The sequence below is a fragment of the Muscardinus avellanarius genome, assembly GCF_963383645.1.
Source record: "Muscardinus avellanarius genome assembly, chromosome: 1".
In the NCBI taxonomy this organism is placed as follows: domain Eukaryota; kingdom Metazoa; phylum Chordata; class Mammalia; order Rodentia; family Gliridae; genus Muscardinus; species Muscardinus avellanarius.
In genome coordinates, this window is record NC_137786.1 from 149,565,053 (window position 1) to 149,582,842 (window position 17,790).

The 17,790-nt window shown below is 36.7% G+C and overlaps 1 protein-coding gene across 2 annotated transcripts in view; it reads left to right on the top strand.

The window, feature by feature from the left end:
- Positions 1–17,790, top strand: part of PDGFD (platelet derived growth factor D) — a gene marked incomplete at both ends in the record, with an annotated part of 237,969 nt that overhangs the window by 152,132 nt on the left and 68,047 nt on the right. For both annotated transcript variants that reach the window (XM_080698113.1, XM_080698114.1), the window contains one exon: positions 652–832. In XM_080698113.1, coding sequence (XP_080554239.1) covers positions 652–832 — 181 coding nt within the window. The remainder of the gene's footprint in view (positions 1–651; positions 833–17,790) is intronic.

Below are 17,790 nucleotides of genomic sequence, written 5' to 3' on the forward strand. Positions count from 1 at the left end.
CTCGGGAGGTATGCAGCTGGTAAAATTATATAAGCCTTCTTATTTTTCCCATAAGGAAACTGAGGCAAAGGACATAAGGGCCTCATAAATCACTGTCAAAGAAATCAGTCACGGTATTATTATTTTTCACCTACTTCTAGATTACCCTTCCCAATCCAGTGTGACTGCTGAGGTGTATGAGTAAAAGTAGCTAATCCATGTTGTTTTTTCTTTATATTCAGACCTGGCATTTCTTATGCTGATTCCTTAGTAAATGGGACAGAAAAATACAAGATGCACCAGAGACTCTTGTCACTATTCACCCTGAATGCCCATCATTTGCTTGTGTCTTTAACATCTGAAATCATTTGGGGAAAGGTGGAGCTTACGAGTGAGACAGTGATGACCATAAGAGAAAGACAGAGTTCAGACAATCAGATAGATCATCTAGTAACATGCATGATCCGTAGAAGACATTAACTCTGTCAAGTTTGAGTTCAGAAAACCTAATCCCAAATTAGTTTTCCTTTTAACATTTCTGTAGGTTATAATTTTTGTTTCAGTTGGCAGGTCATGAGAATCACTTATGTTGATTTTAATTTCTCAGTGAAATTATGAATTTCAAAATCTGCTTTAGTCAAAATATATTCAATTATGATAACTTGATTCTAGGTATGATTTTGTGGAAGTTGAGGATATATCCGAAACCAGTACTATTATTAGAGGACGATGGTGTGGACACAAGGAAGTTCCTCCAAGGTTAACATCAAGAACAAACCAAATTAAAATAACATTCAAATCTGATGACTACTTTGTGGCCAAACCTGGATTCAAGATTTATTATTCTTTTGTGGTAAGTAGCTAAACCACCCTATGATTAGAAGCAGATACTGGCTTCATGAAGTATAGAGATCATTTTCTGAGATTAAATACAGTGGTGTGAGGGCAAATTAATTTTATTAATTCCTGCTGGCACATTTTTTCTTACCCTATGGCCAAAATATAAAATTCTCTATTTGTGAGAAACAGCATTTTGGATCTATTAAGTCAATTGAAGGACATGCATTTTGAAAAAAGAGCTTGGTAAATAGAAAAAGAAAAACAGTTCATAGAGAAACAGATGCAAAATTACCTTTAGTTAAATTGAAGCAAGGTATTTAATAATATAGCCAAATAGGTTTTAGGAATTAAAGCTAAAGAAAATATTTCATCTTTTAGTTTGAAAAAAATGCTCATAACTTTCATCAAAGAAAAAAGTCCTGATGACTAGGTGATGGCCCAGACTGAGGAAGGGGTTGTGTTGTAATTACAGCCTTAGGGGTAGGCAAGCATCTTTAAGATCATACTATACTTAGAACCCAAGGATTAATCTTGTTTATTGCATGTAGGGCTTGTTTGTGCTCTCACTTCTACTTAAACACCTAGCAGCTGTTTTCAACTTTAAATGGTTCTGTTAGAAAATGTTTACCGTCATATTGAGCCAAAATCCACATTGCAGTAATTCTAGTTGTTGGGTCACTGACAAGTATGTATCTTCTTTACTCATTCATTCACTTGGCATCAAGGATGGATGCCAAATAGAACAGGGGACTATAAATGGAATCAGTTTGTTGAGGTTTTTCCTTCTTAAGAATTCAATTTTGAATAGGAAAAAAATCGTGCTTCTTTTTTAGTCTGATGGCTTTTTGCATTATACTGAGCTATTAAAGGCTAGGCTAATCTACATCAGAACATTGTAAATGAAAAAAGAGCAAGTAGTGGCACTGATTCCAGTCCTAATTTGAAAATAATCCATCAAGCACAGTTTACATTATTGCAAAATCATGCAGTGCTACTCCACATTAAAATTGAAGTGTTGAACATTTTGATTCCTACATTTCTTTCCATTTTAATGTGTTCATTGATGCATCTGGTCTCAGTTGTTCATGGACAAAGCAGACTTGGCATGTTAGAATAGTGATAGATAGGCTTTGTGAAAGACGTTCTTTCTCCCTTTCAAATATTAAGCACTGTTAGAACTAACATACATGCTTTCTATGATGCTTTGATGATGACTAGGTTGAGTGGTCTGTAAGTCAGAAACACTCCAACTCTAACATAAGATGTTTAAGACAACACAATTACTGTTATAGAAGACCATACAGATATGGGCTAGAGAAGTAGTGAATGCTCTCATCTCGGGTGTCTGGGGTCTTGTTATTGACTCACACTCCTTTTATAGCCAGTTTTAGGTGAAGTATTGGACAACTATTCAACATCATTGCCTTCCCTCATTCACCTCCACTCATTTGTGCTCTAAATTAATGGCTATAGTTGGAACATTTTGGTGTATGTTCTGACTGGCCTCTCTGTTCCACTGAGATACTTACATCTTCCCTATCCTAAAAACCTTCTAGCACTCAATATGGTCAACTAGGAATAATGTGTTTTGGCTGCTGAAGTTCAAGAGGTAAAAATGACCTTAACCTTCAAATCTATAGAGACTCTAGTTATGTAGCCTTTTCATATAACTCTTCTGTTTCATTCTTGTTCAGTACCTGTAGAGCATCATATATATATCATGGACATGAGATTGGGAAAATTATTTTATTTGCATTTATATTTTACTTGTACAGCCTTTAAAGCAGGTTCATAAACTCACTATGCTAAGATTAATACTGAAAGTGGACTAGATGTAAAGCGAATATGAAGACAGTGGGGTTAAAAAATGGCAAGCCTTCATCAAGTATATTTGGGTAGTGATTTTTAGAATAAAAAATTTCTTAAGGTTCGAAACAGCTATATTGCAAACTCTACTTTAAGAAATGACAGGTGTTCCATAAATCTGAGCCTTAGGAATAGTTGCTGAGGAGTCAAAGTGCCGCTGAAAGATGGCAAGTAGCCATTAAAAGAGGTCAGATCATCCCCCGTCTGTCTCTACCTTTCATTTTCCTGCCTCTCCTCCATTATCTCTGTTCTTCATGCCTCAGTGAATGCTCAGGTGCAGGGAGACTTCTGATGCTATAGGCAGTAGGTGTTCAGGACCCACAAGAGCCTAGTGCACTGAATCACATCGGCATGGTTCATGCTCATATGTTTTTGGAAAATTCCAGTGTACATGTCAAATTAATATTTTTTTTTCTCTAGCAAACTATGGGAGACTATTGCATAACATTAAGATAACTTATTTGGAGTTAGGAATGATTGGATCTTTCATTCCAATTTTATTTGATGTGATGGAACTCAATCTCCTACCTTTTGTGTGTGTGTGTGTGTGGTACTGGGGTGAAACCCAGGGGCTTTCTACCTCTGCACTACACTCCCAAAGCTATTTTATATTTTATTTTGAAACAGGGTCTCACCAAGTTGCTGGGAGCCTTACTAAGTAGCTGAGGCTGGCTTTGAACCTGTGCGATTCTCCTGTCTCAGCCTCCCAAGCTCTGGGATTACAAACATGTGCCACCACGCTCAGCAATCTCCTACCTTTTTTAGGAGGTCAAAGTGAGGTACTATAGACTTTTCCCACAATAGGCAGCATAGGTAAGTGGGATCAGAGCTGATAACGCACACTTAGATTAAAGGCAAGTTGTACCAGCTACTAATGACATGGTATTAAACAATTTTGTTATCTTTTAAACAGTCTTTAAAATTGAAGTTGGTATGAAATTTTAAAATAATAGGAATATTTAGCACAGTACCTATAATACAGTTAGTGCTAAACAAAAGGGGATCATTATTCATTATTCAACCTTAACAGGACTCTTTTATAGGTATAGATATATAGATATAAATATGTATATTCCAGCTAAATGATAATGAACTTTTCAAAGGTTGGACAAGTATCTCCTTCCTATGTAACTACACAGTTATTTATGCTCGATTATGTTTGTTGAATTGACCTATACCTGAGAACAGAGTATTCATAAAAAGAACTGCCTGATTTCATTTTCTTATACTCTTGTCAGCCATCTTTTCCAATTTCACTCTGTTGAGGAGAATAGACAGCTTTAGAATGCATAATTAAGCATATTGGTTAATGCTATAAAATTTGCTTGATGTGATTATCTAAATAAGTTAGGATCTCCCACTGCAAATGCAGTTCATTGGGAATTGAAATAATGGTGACATGGCCAGAAATCTTCCTTTAGAAGATCACAAAGTACGTTAATGGAAAGGTGTCCCATCACAATACACCCAGTGGATAGTGCACCAAAAATGAACAGACAAGATTACCAATCTCACTTCTGCTGCTTCCTGGCTCAGTTTCCTCATCTAAAAATCAGGAATAATGCTACCAGACATGAGGTAGTTGTGAAAATTAAATTAGATAACTTTGATAAATGACTCTCCCTAGAACTTATTAATGACTCAGATATTTGTTACTGTGAGAGTTATCATTATGACTGGTATTATCATTAACATATCAGGTGACAATTAGTCCTATATTGACAGCCCAGTTATAAGTGTGTGTATATGTATGTGCATGTGTGCTTTTGTGTGCATATATGTGTACACTCTGACCATAATTCATTTTCTTCATTCAAGAAAAATTTGTTACGCTGTAGCAAACATGAGAAATGTTTTTTTTATAATATAATGTGTGTGCTCATGCACATTCATGCACCCTTAACAGAAAGGAACTTTTTACCAAATTGAAAAAAAAGAGACAAAGCTATTAAATACTTTCTTATTATATTAATAAAGTCTAGTTTATTTCATAAATTGAAATTTGCTAATATTCACTATTAATAATTTCTAAAATAATACAATTTTTGTGGTACTAGGGATGGAACCTAGGGGCATTCTACCTTAAAGCTATATCCCCCAGCCCTATTTTTTTTTTTTATTCTTTATTTTGAAACAGGGTTTCACTAAGTTGCAAAGGGCCTCACTAATCAGGCCAGTTGCTCAACTGTTTCTGCAGTGAATTAGCTTCAAGTGGTGCAGTTAAGATTTCCACTGAGATTAGAACTGAAATTAAGTACAGTCTTGCATAAAAATAATTATTTAAAATAGAAAAGAATAGGATGGAGAGAAATGGAAAAGAAGAGAAAAGAAGAATGAAGAAATTGAACAAAATAAGATTCTTGACTATGATAACTCTTGTAGTTTTCATTTTTCTCATCTAAAACTTAAAAGTTAGTGAAAGAAAAGCAAAATTACCCAAAACAAATAATTCATCCTCAATCTCCTAAACTGAATTGTGTGTGTGTGTGTGTGGGGGGGTGATGCTAGGGATTGATCCCAGAGACACTCTATCTCTGACCTACACCTCTAGTTCTTTTTATTTGAAATAGGGTCTTATTAGGTTGCTAAGAGTCTTGCTAAGTCACTGAAGCTGCTCTTGAACCTGTCATCAATCCTCCTATCTCAGATTCCCAAGTACTGGGATTAGGAGCCTGAGCTACCACACCTGGCTTAAGATTAATAATAATAATAATAATAATAATAATAATAATAATAATTGTTATTATTATTGTTGTTGTTATTATTGTTATTATTGTTGTTGTTATTATTATTATTATTATTATTATTATTATTATTATTATTGTTTTGCAGTGCCTGGGAAGGAACCCAGGGGCATTCTACCTCTGAGTGACACCCCCAGCCCTATTTGTTTTTATTCTTTATTTTTGAAACAGGGTCTCACTGAGTTGCAAGGGGCCTCACTGAGTAGCTGAGGCTGTCCGCAAATCACAATCCGCTGGTCTCCACCTCCTGAATGCTGGGATTACAAGCATGCTCCACTACACCCAGCCCCTTACTTTTTATTCTTTATTTTAAAACAGGCTCTCACTGAGTTGCAAAGGGCCTCACTAAGTAGCTGAGGCTGTTCAAGAACCAGAGTCTTCCTGTCTCAGCTTCCCAAATGCTGGGATTACAAGTGTACACCACTATACCCAGCTCTAAAAAGGATTCTTAAACAAAGCTAGAAAGTAAAGGAACTCTTTCACTTCCTCTGCAAAATGTCTGGAAATTCTGTCTTGATTTGCAAATCAGATAAAAATTGTTGAGTGTTCTGAACATCTACTGGTGTCCTGGCCCCTTCTTCTACCATGACAGTATATAGAGTCAAGGATTAGCAAGGTGTAGGTGGTAATACCCATAGCAGATTCTGTTTATTTATGTTTTCACCCCTTAGATGTAGACCATGGGAAGTTTAGGAGCTATAAAATCTATAATATTGTTTCATAGAAGCCTACAAGGCATGGGCCAGATAGGATATATCCAGAGCCCTGGAGATATAGCACTGAGAAAGACTGGCAGTCTCTGTCTTCAGAAGCTTTAATGATATTAGAAGAAGACAGACATTAAACATAGAAGCAAGAAATGAAGTACATTCTTACAAACAGCTTATTTTTAATTCAATAAAAGCAGATATAAGACAGCAATGGAGCTTGGTGTAGTGGTGCATGCCTGTGATTTAAGTACTATGGAGGCTGAGAGAAGAATTTCAGGATTGAGGACAGCCTCAGAAATTAGCAAGACCCTGTTTCCAAATAAAAAATAAAATATGGCTTGGAGTATATCTCTAAGGTAGAATACCCCCTGGGTTTAATCCCCAACATAAAAAAATAACTGAAAAGGGGCCACTCCAGCCAAGCAGCCAGGGAACTCCGTGCATGGAAAATTGCAACAGAGACCTGAAATATGAGGTGACAATGCAAAGTTATGGGAGCAAGGGAATTCGGCAAAAGAATAACAAAGATTATGAAATTGAAAAGGTTGTAACAGAAAAGAGATTTCTTTGGTAGTCACGGTTCTTGTGGTGCCATGGCATGAACATTGCTGGAAGGAAATGACATGAGAGATTGAAGTGGAAGCAGAGCTAACTCTTCTCCCAGTTAAGAGTAAGAAAGGAGATTTCTTATCCTTATCTCGGTCCATACTGTTTTGAATATCTAAGATTTTTAATACTTATATAGGAAAAGATAAGCCCAGAAGGTTGACTAAGGCCAGATGCTAGAAGAATACAAACAAATAATCAGTTGAAAGAAAGAAAAGCAGGAGCATAGTCAGGATCAGACAAGACAGTATCAGAACAGGAGCACACGTCCAGTCCAGACACCAGGCCCATGTTTCTGGCAGACACTGGGGAGGCCATGGAGATTGGTTGGAGCATACTGTCTTATGACCACAGCCTCATTGTTGCATCATTTTGAAGGCTGAGATTGGAAGCATTCTTATTTAGCATTTCACAGATGTTCAAAATTTCACCGATTACAGAAACCATTTTAATGAACTAGTATGTGTTTGGAAAGGTAAGGTAAATCAGTTAATTTAATCAAATCACCCTCCTCAAACATTTTCATAATACAAACTATAATAGTGTTTATGAGAGATTGGAGAGCAAAAATTTAACATAATCATGGAGCAAAGGATGATTAGACATAATATGGCTTGGTCTATAAGTAAATGGTAACAGAAGAGGAGAATAAAGGAAAATTAGGCTTTTCTGATGGCCAGTAGAAGAGGAGAAAGTGATAAGGAAATGTTAAGAAAATGAAAGAAAATAAGAAAGTTGGGTGAGTTGAACTCTCACATGATAATGTTACTTGGCTTTGCCTAGTCATACATTTGTTCCAATGAATTCAACAGATTTTTGAGCATCTATTATGTGCCAGGCACTAAGATAAATATTAAGTATCAGGTAACAAAGCAGAGTAATTATGTAACTTTAAAGAAAGTATAATTTTGTAGGTACAGTCCTGATGGTGATTAATAATAATAAAGAGTTGGCCATGGTGGCCTACACTTGTAATTCCAGCATTTGGGAGGCTGAGCCAGGAGGATCATGGTTTGGGGCCAGCCTCAGTCACTTAGTGAGGTCTTTTGCGACTCAGTGAGAACCTGTTTCAAAATAAAGAATAAAAAGTAGGGCTGAGAATGTCACTCAGAGGTATAATGTTCCTGGGTTACATCCTCAGCACCACAAAACAAAGTATGTTATGAAAGAATAATATAGCACTTTAGATTACTGTGAGAATTAAAAGTGTGATGCATTATATGGCGTTCATGTAGTGTTTGACATATAATAAATAATCAACTGCTGTTGAACCATGAATTAAGTGCCCTGTGAAGACAGCCTTAAGAAAAATATAGATTTTAGAGCTGCAGCATCTTACAGATCTACTGTCTATACTAACCCTTTTTATTATATGAATGAAGCAATGAACATAGGTTAGGTAACTTTGGCAATGAATACTGTGGTCACAGAAATCATACCTATGTGCTTCCCCTGAGATAAGAAAGCTGTCTACCCACTTCAGATAAAATTAAATAAATCCAAAATTGGGCATAAGAATTCAGAGTACCCCTGAATCTTATCCATGATATCTTATGGGTCCAAAGATACAGTTTTAACCCATACCTTGCCTCTGAGTGTTATATAACTGAAAATCTTGCGTGTTGACTAGTTCTTTCTGATACAAGCAGTGTTTGAAATAATATTTTATTGCTGTAATCAATTTCCCTCATAAACCCCATTTGCTAATCACATGAGCAAAGACTCCCCTGTGTGCTGAGTAAACACATTTCCAGCTTTGAAAGGGCTGCTGCTTAATGATACTTGGAAGGTCTAGTATCCTGTTTATCTAGTGTTTAATTATATGGACATGCTACAAGTAAATTTTAATCCTTGAAAACCAGAAAGAGTTAGTTATTTTTGATGAGTGTGCCTCTTTATATACATATAACCTTTTTTCTATATCCGTGTTTTTTTTTTTGTCTAAATATTTTGGTAGATGAAGAAATGGAGAAAAATGAAGAAGATAAAAACTACTCCATTATATTAGAAAATGGTTTGCATATTCAAAATATGCCCTAAATCAGAGCAGTATTTCTTTCTATCACTATGAATTACATTATTATATGAGAATATAATGCACCAATAAAAGTTTAAAAAAGATGAAGTGAATCTCAGTAAAAAATATATCCACTCAATATTCTTTCATCAATTTAGCAAATACTTCTAAAGACTTACTGTTTATAATAAAAAGAAAATGAGAATACAGTGAGGAAGAAAGGTGTACAAATCGAAAATAGTGTAAATTTCTGATAAGATACCAGCGGAGCATTTCCAGCACACAAGGAAGAAGGGCACGTAACCTCATAAAGATAGGGATCGTTGAGCTGCATCCAGAAGGGAAAGCATCCCGGGATGAGGTTTGTTGCTTAAATAAAGGCAAAGAGGACAAGAAAACAAGGATTTTCAGAATATTTTGATGAGTTGATACAAGTCAAAGATGCTAACCACTTACATCCTTTCTTTATTCTAGCCAGTAGAAAATGAATACAAGAAACCAAAAAGATATCAACATGGCTGTATTAATCAATGGGGGCCCAAAAAATGCCAATATTCAGGACTCCCTAGTAAAACTAGAATGAAGAGCTTGGATAGAGTTAAAGTGTGAGTGTACTAACTGTGGTACACATTCAGACCAAAGACTCTTATAATGCTCTAAGATCAACAAAACGTGGGTGGGTATACTTACTCTTCCTGCTGCATGGGAGAACACAGGTTTGGTCACTGTATTAATTTTAAATCACTATAGCTAAGATACCTGATAAGAACAACTCACAGGAGAAAATTTTATTTTGGCTCACTGTCTCAGAGTTTCAGTCCATGTTTGGCCGACTCTAAGGCAGAAACAATGGTGGAAGAGCATGGTGCGGGAAATCCACTCAGCTGTCCTAGCTGATCTGCTCCATCTCTAGAAGAACCTCTTCCCCCACACACAGACTTCTTCTCCCAGTATGTTCAAAATCCTATGAACTGTGGAAAGACACCAGTTTTCTCTCCCAGGTGAATGAAGGCTCTCAAAATCAGTTATATAGATGGGACTCTTCCAGCCTGGAAAACAATTGTCTTTAGTGTTCCCTGTGTCCATGGACATGTGAAAGGTTAAGGTTGACCTCCACTCAAGACTCTTGCTTTCACCTCTGAGAAAATTGAGCTATAGACTTAGTGTAATTTTTTCATTGTTTTTCAATTAAAAATTGGAGCTAAACAGACAAAAAATTAAAAAGAGAGATTGGGAAGGCATTGGAATACCTCTGAAAAAGAGTACTAAATGAATGAATAAGTAATCATTGCTTCTTGACTGGGACCTGCTAATTGCTTCCTGATTCCCATCTTCTTATCTCCCAGATCTTCAGTTGGTCCTGCACATAGTTGCCAGCTGCAGTAGAGCACTGATCACAGTATTTTCCACCTGAAAAAGAATGTACGTGACTTCAGTTTACTATGAAAAACTCTAGATACTTACCTATAATATTCAGAGCCTTCCATATTCTGACCCTAGCCTGACAATGTGCTGAAATTCTCCTTTTCTCTTTGTATATATTCTTCAGTTCAAATAAACAGCCTTTTCCCTGATGACCCTACCATGTCATTCTTTCCCACCTCTAGTTCCTGATGGTTAAGTTCCATGCATATATTTAAAAATCTAAGCCGAGCGTGGTGGCGCATGCTTGTAATCCCCGTGCTTGGGAGGTGGAGACAGGAGGATCGCACTGGTTCAAAGCCAGCCTTGCTGGCTTAAGAGACCCTGTTTCCAAAAATATATATAAAATAGGTCTGGGAGTGTAGCCTGGAGGTAGAAGGGTTTCCAGGAACCCCAGTACCACCAAAAAATAAATAAAGAATCTAAGCCCTCTTCCGCCTGTCAAAGTCACATTCATGTCAGAAATACTGTCTGTCCCAAGCTCCTCAAACACATAGACTCTTGCTTTCTATCAAGCACCCAGATTACTATTCTTTATCAATTAAGTTTTCACATGCCAAAATACTTTAATTTATACCTCATAGAGATATCTCATATCTATATTTCATATATATTTATATATCTCATATAGATTATATATTTTATATATATTTCAATATATATATGAAAATAAAAATTTAAAAAGGCACTCATAGTTCCCATCAGTCAAATACAACCATCAAGAATACTTTGATAGCTGGGCATGTCAGCTTCCCAGTGTGGGAGGCTGACACAGGAAGATCACCAGTTTGAGGTCAGTCTGCAACTTACTGAGGCCCATAGCAATTTAGCAAGTCCCTCTTTCAAAATAAAATAGAACTGGGGGTGCAGCTCAAAGTAAAATGTCCCTGGATTCAATCTCCACCGCCACAGATATACACATATCCAGAAAGAATATATTAGTGCATTTTTTTCTAGTCATCATAATCATTAAAATCCCATGAACATATCTTACTATCTCACCTACAGTGAAAGCTCCTTGAGTGTCAGGAATGATGTCTATCATAGGGCATTGGTCCAAGTAGGCTTGCCATGTTTGAACTGAACCAATAAGCATCTACTTGGTGCTTAAGATATGTTTGGATGTTTGGAGTAAAAGCAATAAAATGTGATTCCTAACTATGTTTAAACAGAAAATATGCTCATAGACAATTGACTGTGTTTCATAGAAACCTGAAAGTCCTGCTCCTTCTCTGATGTTGCAATCATATGAACATCCCAAAGGCCTGTAGCTGCTTTGCCCCAGGACTAACTGAGCATTGGAGCTGCTAGAGGAGGGTCAGGAAGAGTTGGCTTAGAGGTGAGGACGAGCACGTCCAATGTCAGGCAGAGGAGCTGTGTAGACATGCAGCACATAACCGAGCATTCTAATTGTGAAGTCTGTCTCCACAACCTTTTAACCTCAAGGAGACAAGCCATTGCATCAAGAACAGCCTGACCTTACATCAGACTGTGTCACTATGCCATTATAGCAGACAATACTGGGATCCTTTGGTGATGCAGCTGTTGAGTTGACCTCCCTCATCAGCAGCTCTGGCAGCCTAGGGAGACTTGGGGCTTCTGAGTAATTGGAAAAGGTTTCTGTGGTCCCAGTAGCTACTCTAGGGAGGTTTTTACTGAGACCTCAAAAAATTTCCAAGATTTTAAGGAACTCAGCGTATTCTTTTTCGAGATTATGTATATAGGATAGAGGATATATGAACCAGAAACACTCAAGTTCATATCTGTGTATTATCTGTAAGGCCTGGGATAAGTCATTTAAATTATGCAAGCTGCTATTTCTTCATTCATAAAACAGGATGGACCCACCTGCATCATAAGAATGCTGGAGGATTGTTGACAAATTATATGGATTTGGTACAGAAAGAGATTTTGTACTGTTTCCATTAAATGTATTTGGAGTATTAGAAACAAATTAAGCATCTGTCTTAATTCAGGCAACTATAACAAAGTCAACACAAATTATTTCTCCAGTTCTGACAGCTGGGAGTCTGAAATCAGAATGTCACCTGTACCAGTGAGAACTATTTTCTGGATTGTGAATTGTTTGCTTCTTGTACTCTCACACGACAGGAAGAGGGCAAAAGGCTCTCTCTCTCTTTTTTTTTAATAGGGGCAGCTCCTAACCATCATAATGAGGACTAGGTGAATTTGGGCAGGGGCTGGGAAGGGGCAGTACACATAATATCCAAGTCCCTTTGAGAGGCTTTGCAACCAGAGAAACACAGAGAACACCCTTAGAGTAGGATCTTAGTTGACTAAGAGCAAGTTTTGTGATGCAAATCTCCTTCCAGTCAGAAACACAACCCAGGGCAGTGTCAGATGTACAAGAAGCCAAAAACTATAACTAACTCTATTCAGCTATGTTACATTACATGAGCCTCCCTGGGTGAAACCCTTCTGAACTGCTAATAAAAACATCTTGAAATAGATCTCTAATATTAATATTCCAATTTGAGCAGTAGGTTTGGATTTTAAATTTTCCTTGCTGTCATTGCTTCAGAAAGGCATTCCCTCATCATATAATTCTATAAAACACTGTGAACAGCCCTAAATTCCTTCCTTTACCTTAAAGACTAGCCAGGCCTCTGAGGTGAGTTGAGGCTCAAGGCGACAAGTATTCTATTTCATTTTCTGGCATTTTATTTTTTTCTGAAATGCTAAAACCAGGTATTTTTATAAGAAAAAATAAGACACTAAGGTTTCCTACTATTGTAATCTCTACAATAAATGCCCTTATATAAGGTGGGCGTGTTGGTGCACACTGTAATCTCAGAATTCAGGAGGCTGAGTCCGGAGGATCACGGTTTGCGGACCGCCTCAGCTACTTAGTGAGGCCTTCCGCAACTTAGTGAGACCCTGTTTTAAATTAAAGAATAAAAACTAGGGCAGGGGGTGTAGTTCAGAGGTTGAATCCCCTCAGGTTCCATCCCCAATACCACAAAAAAGTCCTTATATAGGTGAAAATATGAATAATTTGTTCAGAATGATTTAATGTAGCCATGTAAGATAACCTAGTTTGGAAAGTCGTTTTTAATTACCAAAAAATAAAACTATGAATAAAAAGTCCTAATCAAGAAATCATTTCTGAATATCACAGTGTCAAAGGCAGGCTCTCACATCCAAACTAGGTGTGGTGGCACATGCTTGTAATCCCAGTACATGGGAGGCTAAGACAGGAGGATCACAGGTTGGAGGACAGCCTCAGCAAGTAGCAAGACTCATCAACTTAGTGAAACCCTGTTTCAAAATATACAAGATAAAAAACAGGGCTGGGAGTGTAGCTCAGAGGCAGAATGTCCCTAGGTTTGATCTTCAGTACTGCAAATAAAATAAAGTAAAATGTCAAACCACAACCTAGTGTTTATTTTTATTAGTACATTGTAATTATACATCGTAGTAAAATTCAAGGTGATGCATTCATAAAAGCACGCAACAAGCTGGGCGTCGTGGTGCAGGCTTGTAATGCCTGCTCTTGGGAGGCTGAGACAGGAGGATCGCAGGTTCGAAGCCAGCCTCTGCTACTTAGTGAGGCTCTCAGCAACTTAGTGAGACCCTGTTTCCAAATAAAATATAAAATAGGTCTGGGAGTATAGCCCGGAGGTAGAAAGCCTCTGGGTTCCACCCCCAGTACCACACAAACAATAAATAAATAATAAAAGCACACAACATCTTTTGGTGTGTTTCCTTCCCACCCTCTCTCCCCTCTATCTTCCTATACACGTTAGTTACATTAATAGTGATACCTTCACATATGAATATAACATCATTTGGTCTATTTCTTTTCTAAAGCCTACTTTTTTCCTTCCCTTTATCCCTCCCCCATCCCCTTCCAGTATTCTACTGGTCTCACCCCTCTTTTGATGAGGTCTCATTTGTTTTTCAAATTTTCTCTCTAGCTTCGACATATGAGAGAAAACGCATGGCCTTTGATGTTCTGAATTTGACATATCTCACTTAGCATGATGCTGTCTAGTTCTATCCATTTTCCTGCAAATTATATAATTTTCTTAATGGTTGAATAAAATTCCTTTGTGCGTATCTATCCCATTTTTTATTCATTCATCTGTTGACAAACAGAATGACTATATAACTTGACTATCGTGAATTATTCTGGTATAAATATAGGTATGTATGCATCACTATACTTTCTAACTTTAATTCTTTTGGAAAAGAACCTTGGAATAGTATGGCTAGGTCATATGGTGATTTCACACCTCCATGGAACCTCCAAACTGATCCCCGTAGTCGTTGTACTAATTTATTATTCCTCCAACAGTATATAATGTTCCTTTTCTCCTATACCTATACTTATACTCTCTTGTTGTTGTTTATATTTGCTAACTGGAGTTAGATGGAATTTCAGTGTAGTTTTGATTTGTACTTGCTCGATTGCTAATGATGTTGAATACGTTTTTCATGTTTGCTTTCCGTTTGAAATTTTTCTTTTGAAAAGGGCCTATTTAGTTCAATTTTCCTTTAACTTTTCCTTGTGTTCATGAAACTTTTTTTCTTTTTCTTTTATTTGTGTATTGTAGTCATATGTCTTAATGGGGTACAAGACGGTAGAGGCATACATGCACACATCACTCATTTAGCCCTTCCCCAATTCCCACCTCCTTCTTCTCATGCCTCCCCCCTCCCTCCTTCTCGTATTTGGCTCTGTAGATGTACGTCATGTCTTTAGGGATTTTTCTCTTTCCTCTCCGATCTTTCTCAGTTAGGTGACCTTATTTGCTCATCTATAGTATCTACTCCTTTAGCTAGAGTTCCTCCTGTCATCCATTTTCTCCCCAGCTTCCACATATTAGGGAGAGCATCTGATATTTTACTTTTTGTGACTGACTAATCTCACTTAGCACAATGTTCTCCAGTTTCATCCATTTTCTTGCAAATGATATAATTTTCTTCTTTATTTTTTGATTGAGTTATTTGGCTTGTATTTTTGTTTTGTTTTTTTAGTATGTGTATGTTTGAATTCTTGATATATTTTAAACATTAATTATGAAAGCAGTATCTAGCAAAGATTTTATTTCATTCTATAGACTGTCTCTTCAGACTTTTGTTTCCTTTGCTATCCAGAAGCTTTTAAGTGTAATGCAATCCCATTTATTGATCCTTGGTTTTATTTCCTGAACTTTGGGGACCTTATTGAGGAAATATCTGCCTATTGCTATTTGTTAGAAAGTTGATCCTATGTTTTCTTCTAGCAATGATAACATTTCTGGTTTAATTTCTAGGGCTTTGTAGGGCTTTGACTCATTTTAAGTTGACTTTTGTACAGGGTAAACAATGACAGTCCCCTTTCATTTTTGTTCAGATAAATATCTAGTTTTACAGCACAATTCGTTGTGCTGGCTGTCAGGTGACTGTGTCTCTTTATTTTCTATTCCACTGCTCTATGAGTCTGTTTTTCTGTTAATACCATGCTGTTTCTATTACTATAACTCTGTAGTATAATTTGAAATTAGATATTGTGGTAGCTCCTGCATGGTTCTTGTTGCTCAAAATTGCTTTGGCTATTCTGGGTCTTTTGTTCCTTCATGTGAATGTTAGGACCATTTTTCTCTAGTTTTTCACATTGTATTTTGATAGGCTTTGCAATGACTCTGTGGACAGATGTTTGTAGCATGTCCACTTTAATACTATTTATTATGCCTCACCATGAACATGAGAGGTCTTTCCATAAGGCATTCTTCAATTTCTTTTTTTTTTGGGGGGGGGTGAAGCTATCATACATTTATTTATTTATTTTTCAGAAAAAATCTATCCTGAGATGGAATATGGACTCTAGATACCCAAAACAATCTCAAAGAAGAACAAAGCTAGAAGATGTATATTTTCTGATTTCAAACCATATAAAGCTACAATAATTGAAACAGTGTAGTACTGTTCCAGAGGCAGATATATAAACCATTGGAGTTAAATGAAAGCCTAGAGATAAATTCTTCCATATATTGTCAAGTTATTTTTGACAAGGTTTCCACAAACATTTGGTGGAAGAAATAATAATCTTTTAACTAAATATTGTTGAAAAATAATAATTACATGAAAAATAATAAAGTTGGACCCTTACCTAACATATTTACAACTCTTAACTCAAAATAGATAAAAGACCTAAGTATAAATCTTAATACTATAAACTTTTAGAAGAGAATCTGGGTCATAAAACCTCACAACATTGAAATTGGCAGTGATTTCTTGGATATGATTTCAATGGTGCAGGCAACAAAAGGGTAAATAAACTCCCTAAAAAATAAAAAAATATTGTATGTCCAAAGACAATGTATACAGAGTTAAAAGTTACTGATAGAATGGGATAAAATATTTCCAAATGCTATATCTGAAGGTATATTAATATTCCAACTAGAAATCCTAAAAATTAGCAACAAAAAAGCAAACCATACAATTTAGAGATAGGCAAAAGACTAACATAAATAATGAATCTCCACAGATAACCAATCTTAGTTGTCTGCTGGATGGAAAATCTTGTTTCTCTGGTTCTGGTGTGTGTTACCTATTTCTTCTTTGTAGTTAATCTCTTTGAGTATTTTCTCTAGCGCTGGTTTTGAAGACATAAATTCCTTCAGTTTCTGTTAGTCGTGGAAGCTTCTTATTTCCCCATCTAATTTGATAGGAAGTTTTGCTGGGTAGAAAATTTTTGGCTGGAAGTTGTTTTCTTTCAGAGTTTGGAATATGTTACTCCAAGCCCTTCTGGCTCTCATGACTTGGTTTGGGAAGTCTGGAGTGATTCTAATTGGTTTGCCTCTGAATGTCACTTGGCCCTTTGTTTTTGTTGCCTTTAAGATTCTCTGCTTGGCCAGGCATGGTGGCGCACGCTTGTAATCCCCGCACTTGGGAGGCAGAGACAGGAGGATAGCGCAGGTTCGAAGCCAGCCACGTCCGCTGGCTTAGGAGACCCTGTTTCCAAATAAAAATGTAAAAATAGGTCTGGGAGTGTAGCCCAGAGGTAGAAGGGCTTCCAGGAACCCCAGTACCACCAAAAAAAAAAAAAAAAAAAAAAAAGATTCTCTGCTTGGCTTCCACATTGGTCATTTTGACAATTATGTGGTGTGGGGATCCTCTTCTCCGATCCTGTCTAAAGGGAGTTCTATAAGTTTCCTGGACCTTTGTATCAACCTCTTGCTCTATGTTTGGAAAATTTTCTGCTATTACTTCCTTGAAGAGATTGTTGATCCCTTTGGTTTCACTTTCTTTTCCCTCCTCTATTCCAGTTATTCTTAGGTTAGCTCTCTTAAAATGGGCCCATATTTCTTCAATGTCAGATTCCTGCTGTCGGATTTTTTTTTCTAAATTAGAAACTATGCATTCATTTTTTGAATGATCATCTTCTAGGAGCAAGATTCTATTCTCCATGTGGTCTAATCGGTTGTTTGTACTTTGAATTGAGGCCTTTACTTCATTAATTGCATCCTTTATCTCTCTTTGGCTCTCTCTGAATTCTTTTCGAAACATCTCTATTATTTCTACAGTTATTTTCCTGATTTGATCTTCCATAAATCTCTGAATTTCTGTTTTATCAGGTTCTGATGTTGTGGGGTTGTGG